General features: G+C 39.0%; 1 protein-coding gene across 1 annotated transcript in view; it reads right to left on the bottom strand.

Moving 5' to 3' along the window:
* COL11A1 (collagen type XI alpha 1 chain) overlaps positions 1–16,547 on the bottom strand; it is a 308,095-nt gene that overhangs the window by 279,190 nt on the left and 12,358 nt on the right. Inside the window, exon 2 of the mRNA XM_070748567.1 lies at positions 6,737–6,904. Coding sequence (XP_070604668.1) covers positions 6,737–6,904 — 168 coding nt within the window. The remainder of the gene's footprint in view (positions 1–6,736; positions 6,905–16,547) is intronic.

Genomic DNA, 16,547 nt, shown 5'->3' with positions numbered 1-16,547 from the left:
ATTTTATTGTCTTCCATTCTATAATGTCTTTCTTATATAATTGCATTAAAAGTAGAGCTATTGAGATTCTATATTGGAAATGTGTCCACATCATCATTGGGAAAGGAAAGTAGGCTAAAGATGGTAGCTGGGTTTACTCAGTGAAGGGTCCCCAATAAGTGGTTTGTTTGGCTACTTATTTTGCACTTATTGCTACTCTCTTGTTGCTCATTCTTCTATTTGGCAAATGCCTGGTTTAAACCGGGTCCTTCCAGCAACTATCAGCTTTGTTCCTCCTGAAATGTAGACACTTATATAGGCAAGTACATTAGTTAGCTCTTTGTTCTCTCACCTTGTCTGTTACAGATAGATGAAAAGTTGTGTGAATTCCATTAATTGTTTATGTTAGTGATATTGAATGCTTACCCTTTAAAACATTAAAGACTACTTAGTAGAAAGGGAGGAAGCAATTCAATGCATATATTTGTTTCAATCGAGGGGGGGAAAAGAGGCATCAGATAGGTGAGTTTATTTCTTAAAGTCACGTATCTTCCATGGAAGTATAAAATTACTCATTGTAACTTGTAGACTACCTATTAAAATTACATGTTTAAGCCTGCAACAAGAAGAGGCTTTTGCAGCCTTGCCTCAAGGTGAAAGAGATCTGTTCTATATTCTTTTTTGCTTCCTGAAGTAGCTAGAGACAATCAGAAGAAAATCATAGGTACTTGAGGAAAAATTATAAACAAAGCTGTACTTGGCCAGAACTTGTATGTTTGTGTATTAATTTGAGGAAGCAGGAATAAATCCTGCACCTGTTATCAATCATGACAGCTAAATCACAATAGATAACATAGCATATTATAGATATACTATATAATAGTTATATTTATATCCACAAAAATCTCATAAATTGCTCCCAATGTGATTCTATGTGCTCTACATTTCTTTTTACAGGAAAATAATGAAACAATAGGGCTTAGAACACAGGCAGTCCTTAATGTACAAAATTTCTGTTACTAAGTGAAACTTTTGTTAAGTGAATTTTGCCCAGTTTTACAAACTTTCTTGCCACAGTTAAATGAATTACTGTACTTTTTCGACTATAAGATGTACTGGTGTATAAGATGCACCAAGATTTCAAACAGGCAAGTAAGAAAAAAAATTTTTTTTGTCTTCCCTCACAAGTGAATAAGCAAGAAAGAAAACAGAAAATGAAAGAGAAAAGAAGAAAGCTTTATAAAAGAGCAGAATTCAGTCTTTTTGACAGCAGTTATATATATATATTGCTTTGATTTTGCTTTTAACAAGATCAAAGCAAATTAAAAGCAATAATTTATTCAATAAATATACAGTGGTAGCTCTACCCAAGAACGCCTCTACTTAAGTACTTTTTTAAATCTTGAACCGGGAGTACAAGATTTTTTTGCCTCTTCTCAAGAACCATTTTCCACTTATAAACCTGAGCCTCCAAAACTGTAACCAGAAAAGGCAGGAAGAAACCTCTGTGGGGCATCTCTAGGAATGACCTGGGAGGAAACAGGAGCAGAAAAGGCAGGGAGAAGCCTCTGTGGGGCCTCTCTAGGAATCTCCTGGGAGGAAACAGGGCCTCCACCCTCCCTGTTGTTTCCTCAGTCACATGCATTATTTGCCCTTTTACATCCAAGGGCATGGGGTGAGGTATCACCAGTATGCTGATGAAACCCAGGTGTACATCTCCACCCCATGTCCAGTCAATGAAGCAGTGGAAGTGATGTGCCAGTGCCTGGAGGCTGTTGGGGTCTGGATGGATGTCAACAGACTCAAACTCATCCCTGATAAAACGGAGTGGCTTTGGGTTTTGCCTCCCAAGGACAATTCTATCTGTCCGTCCATTACCCTGGGGGGGAATTACTGATCCCCTTAGAGAGGGTCCGTAACTTGGGCGTCCTCCTCGATCCACAGCTTACATTAGAGAACCATCTTTCAGTTGTGGCGAGGGGGGCGTTTGCCCAGGTTTGCCTGTTGCACCAGTTGCGGCCCTACCTGAACCAGGAGTCACTGCTCACAGTTACTCATGCCCTCATCACCTTGAGGTTCGACTACTGTTATGCTCTCTACGGGGCTACCTTTGAAGAGTGTTCGGAAACTTCAGATCGTGCAGAATGCAGCTGCGAGAGCAATTATGGGCTTCCCTAGGTATGCCCATGTCACACCAACACTCCGCAGTCTGCATTGGTTGCAGATCAGTTTCCGATCACAATTCAAAGTGTTGGTTATGACCTATAAAGCCCTTCATGGCATCGGACCAGAATATCTCCAAGACCGCCTTCTGCCGCACGAATTCCAGCGAATTCTCCTGGTCCCGTCGATGAAACAATGTCGTCTGGCAGGACCCCGGGGAAGAGCCTTCTCTGTGGTGGCCCCAACCCTCTGGAACCAACTCCCCCCAGAGATTAGGACTGCCCCCACCCTCCTTGCCTTCCGCAAACTCCTTAAAACCCTCAGGCATGAGGAAATTGATTCCCCTGGACCGTTTTTGCTTTATGTATGGTTTGTATGAGATGTATGATTGATTTTTATATTAAGGTTTTAAACTGCTTTTACTATTGGATTTGTACTGTTTTGTTGTTGTGAGCCGTTCCGAGTCTCCGGAGAGGGGCGGCATACAAATCTAATAAATAATAAATAAATAATAATAATTAATTCGTATGGGGAAAATTGCTTCTTTTTACAAACTTTTCTACTGGCACTGGACCAGAATATCTCCGAGACCGCCTCTGAGATCTCCGAGACCGCCTTCTGCCGCATGAATCCCAGCGACCAATTAGGTCCCACAGAGTGGGCCTTCTCCGGGTCCCGTCAACTAAACAATGTTGGTTGGCAGGCCCCAGGGGAAGAGCCTTCTCTGTGGCGGCCCCGACTCTCTGGAACCAACTGCCCCCAGAGATTAGAACTGTCCCTACTCTCCTTGCCTTTCGTAAGCTCCTTAAAACCCACCTTTGCCGTCAGGCATAGGGGAACTGAGACATCTCCCCCAGGCATATACAATTTATGCATGGTATGTTTGTGTGTATATTTGCTTAGTAAATGAGGTTTTTTAAATATTTTAAACTATAATTTAGATTTGTCATGAATTGTTGTATTCTGTTGTGAGCCGCCCCGAGTCTGCGGAGAGGGGCGGCATACAAATCTAAATAATAAATAAATAAATAAATAAATAAATAAATAAATAAATAAATAAATAAATAAATAAATAAATAAATAAATAAATAAATAAATAAATAAATAAATAAATAAATAAATAAATAAATAAATAAATAAATACTGGTCACATGATGAATTAAGTTCGTAAGTAGAAGTATCACTGTATGTATTTATGTATGTATGTATGTGTATATATATTTATTTCAGGGTTCAAAAAAATATAAAATAGCGGGGGGTTTGCAGAAAAAACATGGTACAAGAGAAGGATTTCCACTAGATGCCATTAACCACCAAGGCATAAGGCCTTCAAAGTGATTCTGGCTTGTTTTTAGTTAAATTTGCCAAGCAATGTTCTCAACTTAAACTCCAATTTTTGCACTCTAAATTTCTTGACAGGAGAGCTTCTAGCTTTGTATGAGATTCCCTAAACCACAGACCATGTAGATACAATTTAATATATGTAATACTTGGCAACTCCAGCAAAAAAAAAAGGGGGGGGGAGGGGAGAAGGTTGTGGTCTGTGGTCCTGTCACTATATATTCTTTCCTTTGAAAGTCTCCTAATACACTTCTCTGAATTTACTGCGGTACTCCTCACAATCAGACACTAGGTCAATTGTTGAAAAAGGAACTCATTGTTTTCCAACGGAATATAATATGAAACTTTGGTTTAATAACAACAAAGAATTATTCGACCAACACACTCTGGCATTAAGAAAAGAGAAGGATTGTATTTCTAAAAACATGAAATTATTGAACCAGTAAAAGAGATGGGGAAGGATGAGATCATAGTGCTGACTCCTGAGTTCAAAGTTGTATCTGAAGCACCTTCTAACTACAATTAGCCTAGCCTCTAATTTACAAAGTTTGTTTCCAAACTGTCGGAAACTTAAAAGATTATGTCATGGTTTTCTGCATAAATTTATCAGTGCATAAGAACCCATTGTCACTGCCACTTTTAATTATATTGCAAATACAGTGATACCTTGTCTTACAAACGCCTTATCATACAAACTTTTCGAGATACAAACCCGGGGTTTAAGATTTTTTTGCCTCTTCTTACAAACTATTTTCACCTTACAAACCCACCGCCGCCACTGGGATGCCCCACTTCCGGACTTCTGTTGCCAGCGAAGCACCTGTTTTTGCACTGCTGGGATTCCCCTGAGGCTCCCCTCCATGGGAAACCCCACCTTCGGACTTCCATTGCCAGCGAAGCACTCGTTTTTGCAATGCTGGGATTCCCCTGCTGGGATTCCCCTGCAGCAGCGCAAAAACACAGAAGTCCAGAGGTGGGGTTTCCCATGGAGGGGAGCCTCAGGGAAATCCCAGCAGCGCAAAAACGGGCACTTCGGCTGGCAAAAGGGGTGAATTTTGGGCTTGCACGCATTAATTGCTTTTCCATTGATTCCAATGGAAAACGTTGTTTCGTCTTACAAACTTTTCACCTTAAGAACCTCGTCCCGGAATCAATTAAGTTTGTAAGACAAGGTATCACTATATTACTATAGATAGCCCATGCTTAATAGTAATTGGGAGCGGAATTTGTCGCTAAGTGATGCAGTCATAAAAGCGACTGTATCACTTAGCAAATGCAATCCCAACATTCCCAGTCTTGCTGTTGTTATGTAAGGATTGTGGGTTGTTAAGCGTGGATCTCACATGACTGTAACTTGTAACTTCCTGATAGCTTCCAAAGAACAAAATCAATCAATGGGGAAACCAGCAGGAAGTCAAAAGTCCCAAGACGCTTGTAAGCAGACTGGTGGGAAAGTGCTATGAAGTTCAGGTGGAGGGGAGGGGAAGGCTAGGTAACTGCAGGCAAGTGTAGGAAGAAGCTCTGCAGGGCAGAGGGGGTGAGGGCAGGAAAGGGAGCTGTGCTGGGCATATGAAAGCAGGCGGATATGGGATGGAAAATTCTGTAAATATCTGAGTGCAGACAGATGGATATACACTATGGAGTCCTGGTAGAGGGTGCTTCAGGCAAGCACACCAGTGGTGGTGGATTTCTACTGGTCTGCCCCAGTTTGGGCAAACCAGTAGCAGCAGCGGCAGGAGGCTCCACTCACCTATCCACTCACCCACCTGGATGTCATTTTAGATGTTCTGGTAGTAATGCAGCTGCGAGAGCAATCATGGGCTTCTCTAAATATGCCCATGTTAAACCAACACTCCGCAGTCTGCATTGGTTGCCGATCAGTTTCCGGTCACAATTCAAAGTGTTGGTTATGACCTATAAAGCCCTTCATGGCATCGGACCAGAATATCTGCGAGACCGCCTTCTGCCGCACAAATCCCAGTGACCGGTTAGGTCCCACAGAGTTGGCCTTCTCCAGGTCCCGTCAACTAAACAATGTCATCTGGTGGGACCCAGGGGAAGAACCTTCTCTGTGGCAGCCCCAACCCTTTGGAACCAGCTCCCCCCGGAGATTAGGATTGCCCCCACCCTCCTTGCCTTTCATAAACTCCTTAAAACCCACCTCTGTCGTCAGGCATGGGGGAACTGAGATATCTCTCCTTGCCTATGCAGTTTTATGTATGGTATGTTGTATGTATGATTTTTAAACAATGGGGTTTTTTAGACTTTTAATGTTAGATTTATTATTATTGACTTTTAATATTAGATTTGTCATTGTATACTGTTTTTATCACTGTTGTGAGCCACCCCGAGGCTACGGAGAGGGGCGGCATACAAATCTAATAAATAATAATAATTATTATTATTGTTGTTGTTGTTGTTGTTGTGTGTGCGCTTTGCACACATGCACTCCTGTCCCCAAACAGGTAGCAATGGTAAGTGAAACCTACTACTGTAGCACTCACTACAAGGTATGAGATTTCTGGACTCTCATACTCTGCAATGCACTCCACAGGAGAAAAATCAGTGGCAATGACTTAGAGGAGCGATTTGTGATGTTTCCTACTAGTTTTCCCATTGATTTATCAAATGGGGAGCCAGAATAAAAGGTCTCAAATGGGAATTATGGGACCGCAGAATGGAGCAACCATTGTAAGTGCAAACTACAGTAGTTGCCAAGCATTCAGACTGCAATCATGTGACTGGGGAGGGGGACGGTTACTGGGACATCAGAACTTTGAGGGTCAATCATAAGTATCTCTCAATGAGCACCATTTCAACTGCAAAACAATTACTGATCAATTAGTGCAATTGAAGAGTATTTTTAATGAATTTAATGAATTCAGGAACATTAAGAAAAAACTTCATGGAATCAAACCAAAAATTCCCAGAGCTTCCAACAAGATTTTTTTAAAAAATGTTGTTCCATTACATGCATAACTAGTCTCCATCCAAGTGTTCATGTTCCTAAGCAATTGATGTTCAGAATATAATTTTTATTATTAGCCACCTGATTGATTTCTCAAATTCTCACTTAACGCTATATTGATATAAATTGGTTATTGGTTGTATCAGAATAAAATGTTGTAAAGAATAAAATGAGAACTTTTCAACTTTACCAGAAAAGTAAAGTTAAAAGACTGATGAATGCTGAAAATCCACGCCACAAGTATATATGTACTGTATATGCAACATAATATTTACACTGACTCACCTGGGTACAATTGCTTAGTTGGGGCACTGAGCTGTGCATTTTTTGAAACTCTGTAGGCAAGATCTGATCCTTTGGAATTCTTTCTGTTTGTGCACATTCCTGATGTTTTTGATATTCCTTCTGGAGATTTTTGAAATTCTAATGCTTTGAGTACATCAACTGGTTCAGCTGAAACAGAAGGGGGAAAAAAGAATTTAGAATATTCATAGTTCTTCCAAAATATTACCCATACTTTAAAAGGGGGGAGTTCTGTACCATTTCTCAGACTATGACAAAAAAACCTCTAAGCTATTTCAGTGCTCCAACCATAAGGCCAACCTTGGTCCACAAAATTAACCAGATTCTATCAAAATCTCTGAAATCCAATGAAATATTGACTTGAACATTAACAATCTGCTAGCTGCCCAGTCTGCAAATGAATTGTGAATTGACAGCTGAAATTCAAATATTTATAGAGCGTACACCTCACTTTTTCAATTTGTCATCACACGTACCTTAAACAGAAAAATGAAGTACAAATATATTGTTTAGTTATCACACACATTTTCTTACAACCCTTGCAAAAAACAAATACCACTCGTACCCTTGATATGGCCATCTAGTATAACTTGACTAATGTCTTCCATTTGCTTAACTGGCTTTTTTTTTAGTATGAACCTGAATCTCTCCCCTTCCCTCCCTTTGACTGCTTAAGTTTTGTGCTAACTCCCTTCATAGCCAATTCAAACCCTTCCATGGCAGACTTGAATGGAGATTTGAATGACTTAAATCCATCTTAAGAGAAAAATATTCATTCATTCATTCATTCATTCATTCATTCCAATCCTGATATGCCAATAATCTGAATAACAATCCCAGCTCTAAACAATGTATAAAACATGTTAATGCCAATAAAAACAAGGAGTCATTCAAACAGGTTAATGAAATTGTTGTGCGCAAAAGTTCAAGTCCATATGTGAAAGTCCAGTTAAACTGATTTTCATCACAGCATCATCAGAACTCTGATGATTTTGCCAAGTTTGAGCAATTAAATGTGTGCAAAAAAACAGCCAAGCTCAGAGAGCATCCAAGGATCCATGCTTTCCAACCCCAAACTACAAATATTGTCCTTTATTGGTGCCTCGTAGATTTCAACCAGATCAGGAATGAGAGGCCAAGTTTCTTGACTGTTTGTTCATCAAGAATAGTTTGCTTAGCTGATGGAAAATTTGAACGTTCTGTGACAGCCTTTAAACAAACCTGACACTTCATAGGTATACTGGATTACCATTCCCTCAACTGGGAAGATCGGGAGTTATGTCCTGAGCCATCAGAAGAATGTCTGATTCAGGAAATATTTCCTATAATAAGAAAACTGGGAAGACCTGGATTCTATCAGAATCACTGTTTCCTGTAATTCTGAGGCAGCAAGTGTTGTTAACAATATGGTAGGTGAGAGTTTTAGGAAGACTGGAAACAAAAAACTTTGCTCGTTTGGGAGGAAAGCAGTGAAGGGCTACCAAAATTTTTACTACCACACTGTGGGAGTGGCTTATGCAGGATGCCCTGCATTTTCTTTCAACATCTTTCAATGGAAATTGGATGCTCTGGGGTGGAGCTCCATTTTTGCTACCCCACTGCATTCCATCCTGTCTGGGCAGTAGCCCACCCCTGGAGGCAAGGACAAAGTGACCACTAGTATCCTTTCCAGGCAAGGGGAAGGGTTGGGGTTGGAGGAGAAGATGGCCAAAGCATGATTGCCTTTTCCAGAATTAACATTTTCAAAATGAAAAAAAAAAAGCTGAGTGGGGGTGAAATCCAGTTGGTTCTGACAAGTTCTGGAAAACTGGTAGTGGACATTTTGAGAAGTTTGGAGAACCGGCAAATACCACCTCGGGCCGGCCCCAGAGTGGGCCAGGTATGGGGATCTTGCAGTATCTTTCCCCCACCACACCCACCAAGCCACGCCCACCAAGCCATGCCCACTAAGCCATGCCCACAGAACTGGTAGTAAAAAAAAAATGAATTTCACCACTGGAGCAGAGTGAGTGAAGAGCGAAAAGCCAACCACTGCTGCCCTACTAAGCAACTCCTTCCTTGGGTACTCAAGTCATTTGATGGCCAAAGCTGTCAAACTATCTCACTAATTCAGCTGGCAAGTGGGCAATCTTTTCAGAAGACTCCAACTTCCAGCATCTTCCAGACTTTTGGCAATAATAACGGTCTCCCTGCTGTGGAACCAGGGACTTTGGATAGAAAAGCTACTTGGTAATAATTCAGTCCTAAAACCTGACTTTCAGAACATTTTATTCACCAGCTATATTTCTAGCAGACTGAAGAACAAAATCAGATAAGCAAAAGAAGAGGTAAAACCTCAGCAGGAAAGCCCAGCTATATTGAGCATAAAATGGCAAGTGCTAAGTGCTTAAAATACATAATTGCCAAGAATTAAGATAACATTAAATCTGTCAAAATTCAATGAATACACTTTCCACTGTTGTCAACATTTTACTCTTAATTCTATAAGAATCTACATTAAACCTATCAAAACCACATTAAAGCTACCACTATATAATTTGATTGAAGTGTTCTTATAGGACCAAAATGACTACATGTCAATTTACCTGGAATTAGGGCTTACAGGGTGCAAACTAAGCCAAAAAAACATTGTTAATTTGGTTTTGGATTAGCTTGTGTTTCATTTCAGTTGTCTGTGGTTTATTCAATAAATCATGGGAAAGATGGGCTTGCATTATGAATGATGTGTAATTAATGCAATCATTGAGGCTGGTCCCAGATACTTTATGCCCTAAGTATATTGTTCTATAAATATTTTTTATAGAACAATGCACTTTTTTATAGTCAGTGGGATAATTAGAACTGCAGAAAAAACAATTGCTACCAACCTGCCTTCCATTGAGGACCTGTATACTGCAAAAAGAGGGCTGTGAAAATATTTACAGACACCTATTATTATTATTATTATTATTATTATTATTATTATTATTTATTCGATTTGTATGCTGCCCTTCTCCGAAGACTTGACACAAACTGTGTCACATCCTTGATACAAACTGTTTCAATTCTTACCCTCAAAATGAGACAATAGAGCACTGCAGACCAGAACAACTAGAGACAAGAATAGTTTTTTTCCCCAAATGCCATCACTCTGCTAAACAAATAATTCTCTCAACACTGTCAAGCTACATGTATTTACTAAGTCTGCACTACTATGAATTAGATTATCCATCTCCTCCCACAAATGACTTTATGACTGTAACGTTATTGCTTGAAACCTTATAGTTTATATTGACCATTTCCTAATATGATTTGATCGCTTATTTGTACCCGGACTATCATTAAGTGTTGTACCTTATGATTCTTGACGAACTTATATTTTCTTTTATGTACACTGAGAGCATATGAACCAAGACAAATTCCTTGTGTGTCCAATCACACTTGGCCAATAAAATTCTATTCTATTCTATTCTATTCTATTCTATTCTATTTATTGGGGAAAAGGAAACAATAAAGCCAGTAGAACCTAGTTGTGAGACACTATGGAAAGGATGAGCTGCAAGGATATTGGCACAATCATATATGCAGATATATTTTATTTCTACTACATACATGGATACATGATGCAACATTTTATATCTTGTTGCTACAGTTCTGGCTATGAGTATCAGAAATCATGAGGTTCTATTTGATATAATAGGGAGCAGAAGAAAATAGGTTTTTAAGATTCTGCTATCATACTTGTATCAATAAAGTAGCGTTCTAGTAATCCTTGTATTGACTGCTACCTGGCTTGTATACCTGAATGAGCTGATACACACAGATAGACACACTAAAAAAAAAGCTATCCACAAGATTCCTTCAAAAGATTAAAAAAAAGATTCAGCAGTAAATCACATTGCTTCCATTAACACAGCTAAACCTGTTTCCTAGACTATTTCTCAAATCTAATAGACACAGTTCAGCTAGATAACCATTTTTATTGTAAAGAAGAATGAACCCAGATTAAATAATTCATTGCCTAATGCCAGGATAAGATTGTAAGCTACATCCATGGCTCCAGTACTAGAAACCCATATTTCTTTCTGTTCTTTCTATGACTTTATAGACTCTTTGTACAATGTATCAGCAGTGTGTTGCTCCTGATTTGGACCGGTTCTTAGAACCAGTAGCGTCAGTGGTGGGAGGCTCCATCCACTTGCCTGGAACACTTCTGCGCATGCAAACCAGTAGCAAAATTATTTACAACCCACCACGTATGGTGGCCTTGAAGCTGAGCAGATACAAATCATCTATATAACCAACAATTCAGGTTTAAGAAACACTACCTATTAGTTCATTTATCACAATGCTGATCAATTACATACCAAAGACTATCTGTCTTTGCTAGTTGGATATGGCTTGCTGTAATGCCCTAATAAGCAATATTAATAATATCAATATTAATAATATTAATATATATTAATATTAATATATATTAATATTAATATATATCAATATTAATATATATTAATATTAATATATATTAATATTAATATATTAATATTATTATTATTAATAATAATAATAATATCAGGAAGTGGAAAAAAGGAAACAACCCCTACCTAATGAAAAGGAAAATTGATGTATTAATACACAAACAACCCCAATTTATAGAAATCTGTGGGGTTGATGTTGAGTTTGTCTCTGGGAATAAATACAATAAGTCTTTTTTAAAAAAAATCAGTCAGTATTTCCATTTTATGTTACCTCCAAATATACAAGCCTGCCTTTTGACTTTTATCCTTTAGTCCAGACTATTTCTTCCATTAAAAAAAAAAATCAGACACTATGTGCATTAACATTAATTAGTATAAGATCCGGACCACTGAAGGCCAAAACTGGAACAACATAAAACATAAAAATAATTCTAATGGAGTAACTCAAGATAAAACTCCTCCAGCATTCCCATTAATTGTCTAAAAGCATCACCCAATGGGGTTTATTAATAACAGCTACTCTCTGACGCAAGATCATGTTTCTAAGTTTATACAGCAGTCAAGCCAAGGAGAAAATCTTTCATGCAACTTTTTACATGGGCTTTCAATAAATTATCTAGGTTCACCTAGGAAGATACATGCAATAAATTATCTTCTAGACTGCCTTCTGCCACATAGCTCCCAGCAACCAGTGAGATCCCATAGAGTTGGTCTCCACCAGGTCCCATCAGCTGAACAGTGCCGACTGGCAGGCCCGCGGGGAAGATCTTTCTCTGTGGCTGCCCCGGCTCTCTGGAACCAGTTACCTCTGGAAATTCGACCTGGCTTTTCCGGCAGGCCTGGGGCTGGCGATCTCGCGGTTGCAATTGCCAAACTCCAATTATGAAATGATATGAAGGGGTTTTAAATTGTTTTGAACTCTTAATGTTCTGATGTCTATAATATTCAGGATGGTATAATGCTCATTTTAATATGTTTCTAATGTTTTTTTTTGTTTGTTAGCTACCCAGAGTTCTTCGGGAGTTGGGCGGCATATAAATACAGTAAATAAATAAATAAACATTATTTCAGTATGTATTTATTAAACCAATTCTTCCTACATGCTTAACTTTACATAACCACGGCCAGCATGCAACATAAGACTATTTAAACCAGACGTGAGCTGTGTGGAATGCAACCTGCCCATAAATTGGGCCCAGTCTTGAGGTCTAAAGAACAACTTAAATAGCCATGAAGTAGTGGCTGAACTGAAAATTCACATGCCAAGAAATAAGAGGACATGCTTAGCATAGAAATTTGTCTTTAGTACTAATTTTGCAAATCCTTTCCTTATTTTGCTTTCTCCACAAGGTCATTTTCAGAAACCTATGTTTCTGAATAATGTTGTTCCTAGTGCCATAGTTCCCTCTAAGCTGAGCAGTGAGCAATCGCTCACTTAAAAATCATCATCAACTCAGAGTTTTCCAAACCTGCCCAGAAGCCGAGAGGGAAAGAGTGAGAGGGAAGGAGACAGAGAGGAAGAGAGAGAAACAGATAGAAAAAACAGAGGAAGGAAAAGAGAAAGAAAAAGAATGGGAGTAAGGAAGAGAGAAAGAAAATCAAAATCTAGTTTGAAACTAGCTAAACTATTTAAGTGGCATTTTGATATTGATAGAGTTGCCCTATTATGTGCTCACTGTTATAGACACACAGTACAGTATTTTATTTTGAAATTCTCTGAGGTAAAACAGGGTGGGTTTTTTATTTGTTTGTTTGTTTGTTTGTTTGTTTGTTTGTTTGTTTGTCTGTCTGTCTGTCTGTCTGTCTGTCTATCGATCGATCGATCGATCGATCTATCTATCTATCTATCTATCTATCTATCTATCTATCTATCTATCTATCTATCTATCTCTTTATTATTTCTGTGCCGCCCAGTCCCGAAGGGACTGCCGCTCAGACACTATACTTTTCCGCCCCCCCCCCCCCGCCCAAAACAAAAATAGAGGGAACACTGCCTAGTGCTATACTTTATAAAACAATGAGTCAGAACTACAGACAAATTCCCAAAAGATCTTCAGCAGATCCCAATACTCCTCAATTCTGTTTAAAAGCACCTAGTTATACTTGAAAGCCAGTAGAAACTCTGGAACTTGTAATGGTATGAGAGAATAACCTTGGGAGACAGAACAAAGAGCCACAGCAAAAGAAATGGTTGGACAAGAGGGAGCTTAACCACAAAATGAAACATCTCAGAAGGCACCCTCCCTATATTTCTTGGACTGTAAAAGTGACCAGGCCCCAGACGGGGGGTGGATGTACATTCAGACTTGCAAGATTCTCTTAATGTAAAATAATTTTATAATAAAGTAAAATTAGTCCATCTGTTTGGTTATGCTTTTTGTCTGGACTACTTTGCAAAGGTGACAGGCCTAGTTGCTAGTTAGAATTGTTACCGTATGTTCTTTTGCTAATAGTCCTGTTTATTTCCAAATGATAGGAAAATCCAGGGAAAGAGAAAGTTTGCCCACGAGGGCGGGGAGGAGAAACCATACTGTACATTTATGTTTCATATAAAGTCACTAAATACCATCACTAAATCACACCAGGCAGCAGTAAACATTACCTTATTAAATACTGTTAACAGCTCTGCTGAGACAAAATATCTGATTGATAAAAGGAACTGAAAAAGTGAAGGGCTCTGCTCTGCCCCTATATCTTTTCCCTTGCACATGCTCTCTAAAGACTGTTGCCTCCACTAGACTTATCTCAAGTGCCCAACTAAAATAGAGTAAATTAAAAAGAGCACCAGAACATTAGCAGGAGGAATACTTAGTTAGGTCAAGAGTTAAGCAACCTTTCTTGTCCTGGTTGTTCTCCAAGAGGCTAACTCCCCACTTTGGCATTTGTCTTACAAGGATATCATTGAGTTCTTCGAGGTTCCCATGATTGGCTTTGATAGTAGCCAGATGCTAAATATCCTGTACTGGAGGAGGATTTTTCCTATTTACACATGTTAAACATTGCTTCATTTAGAGAGATTTTATTTTGCTGGAAACATATATTCCCTGTGTGGATGTGCTAAAGCCAAGTTAAATGCATGGAATGCATTTTCTTCAGGATCCTATCAGAAGAAATGGTAAGTCACAAAGTGATAAAGCAAGCAACAATCATGATGTACTCAACCCTAGTAAAGGCAGGAGTCCTAAGTACACGAGAGACTGGACAGAAAATGAAATGGTAGCAATGTGGAGTGGTAGATCAATTACTTTTAAGATTACTTTTTGAAATTTTGCAGATAATATCCTTGCACGTATTGGCGGGGGGGGGGGAGTAGTCAATCCACAAAGAATATAATCCACAACACAAATCAGTCCAAGCTTAACAGGTTTTCAGGATGGGGAAAAAAGCAGGGATTAATTTAAACAGGATTTCCTTTGGACCCTTTCAGGGAGTGGGAGCAAGAAGCAAAGTATTCACCAGGGCTTTGACTGAGAATAACTTCTCCTTTATATATCCAGCCTCTGAAAAGCCAGAAGCTGAAAGAAATGGGGGTCAGTAGGAATAGGACACATTGTAAGTTCTTGCCTGAAAAGGCCCAGCAATTCCAGGGATAGAAAAAAATGAAAGTAGACACGAATCAAATGAAATATATATATTCATATTTATTCTATTTATTAAATGTATATTCCACCTATCTTTTTCAGAGCATTTGTGGATATACAGTGGGGACAGAAGAACTGATCTTAGTTGGAAAGTCCAGTTACCTTCATTACTTAGGCAATTATATTCCATACATACATATATTTACAGTACAATAATATGAAAAGGAAGACCTGCATATGAGAGTCAATTTGGTCCATTGATTGAGGCACCAGGCTAGAAACAAGGAGACTGCAAATTCTAGTCCTGCCTTAGGCATGAATGCCAACAGGTCTACTGTCTCTCGCAGCCCAACCCAATTCACAGGTTTGATGTTGTGAAAAGAGGATGAGGATGAGCAAGAAGTATTAGGCATGTATGCCTCGAGTTGTTTATAAAAATAATAAAGCAGAAAAGAAGTACAATATTATATTCTGTTTTATGCTATGCTACTGTTCTATGTATGTATGCTAATTACATGCATAGGTAATTATGTCGTAGGTTATTAACCGCTTATTCTTCACTGATCCCATCCCCTGCCAAACTATTTATTTATTTACTTATTTATTTATTTATTCAATTTTTATGCCGCTCTTCTCCTTAGACTCAGGGTGGCTTGCAACATGTTAGCAATAGCACTTTTTAACAGAGCCAGCATATTGCCCCCACAATCCGGGTCCTCATTTTACCCACCTCGGAAGGATGGAAGGGTGAGTCAACCTTGAGCCAGTGATGAGATTTGAACCGCTGACCTTCAGATCTACAGTCAGCTTCAGTGGCACTCCAGTACAGCACTCTACCTGCTGTGCCACCCTGACTCTCATATGCCAGCCACCAAAGCAAAACAAATATAGCCAGAAGACTTTGAACTAGACCAGGATTCATCTTCAGAAGACATGAAGTTTGCATGTATCTTTCTGGGGCAAGTTAAGGAAATGAACATGTACCAGGGTCATGTAACACTCAAGACCAAGACTCATAAAATGTCAAGATTCTAAAAGGCTGTGCTTTGCCTAACTTACATTCTCCATCTTGGTGTCCTACAGTTTTACTGGCACTACAACTCTCCAGAATCCAAAGCTAAGCATGGGACCTGTGGGAAGTGATATAAATTGAACTCGGGAAGTTGTCTGGAGGAAAATATGTTGGGAAGAAGCTCTGATTTGGCCCAAGGATGAGTAAACACTTTCTAGTGGTCCACATCTAAAGACTCCTGCAGTCTCCATTAGGTCAAAACGTTTGGAAGAAAAGGCATGTGTTTGCTGTATAAGCTGCCATCAGTTTATGAGAACTGATTCTAGAACGATTTCCAGCCTGCAAAACAAGAGATACCCAATAATTTTTTGGCATCTGATTGTTCTCTTTTGAATACACTCTAGATTACTGAAGTGCTCACTTGAATTGGAAGATGCTCCCCTTACTACAGAGCATAGACATATGGGATTACATTTGAGTTCTTCCAGAAGAGAGTTGGGGAATACAAGAATCAAACAATCTTCATTATTAATGCAGGACTTTTGGCTTTATGAAGACTGCAGGATCAAGTTCAGGATATTAAAAACTTTATCCAAGTCATTAACATACATTTATTTGCTGAGCAAGAAAAGAAGCTGCTATCCAGATGCATTTTACATGACTATTATTGCTGCAACTTACACGTTTCCAAGCTTGTGCCCATGTTCATCTCTATGACTTAGTCGGGGGTGGGTGGGTTCTAC

The sequence above is a fragment of the Erythrolamprus reginae genome, chromosome 3, assembly GCF_031021105.1.
Source record: "Erythrolamprus reginae isolate rEryReg1 chromosome 3, rEryReg1.hap1, whole genome shotgun sequence".
NCBI classification, from domain to species: Eukaryota; Metazoa; Chordata; class Lepidosauria; order Squamata; family Dipsadidae; genus Erythrolamprus; species Erythrolamprus reginae.
The sequence above is the reverse complement of the archived record's forward strand: the minus strand, read 5'-3'. Positions and strand labels throughout refer to the sequence as shown.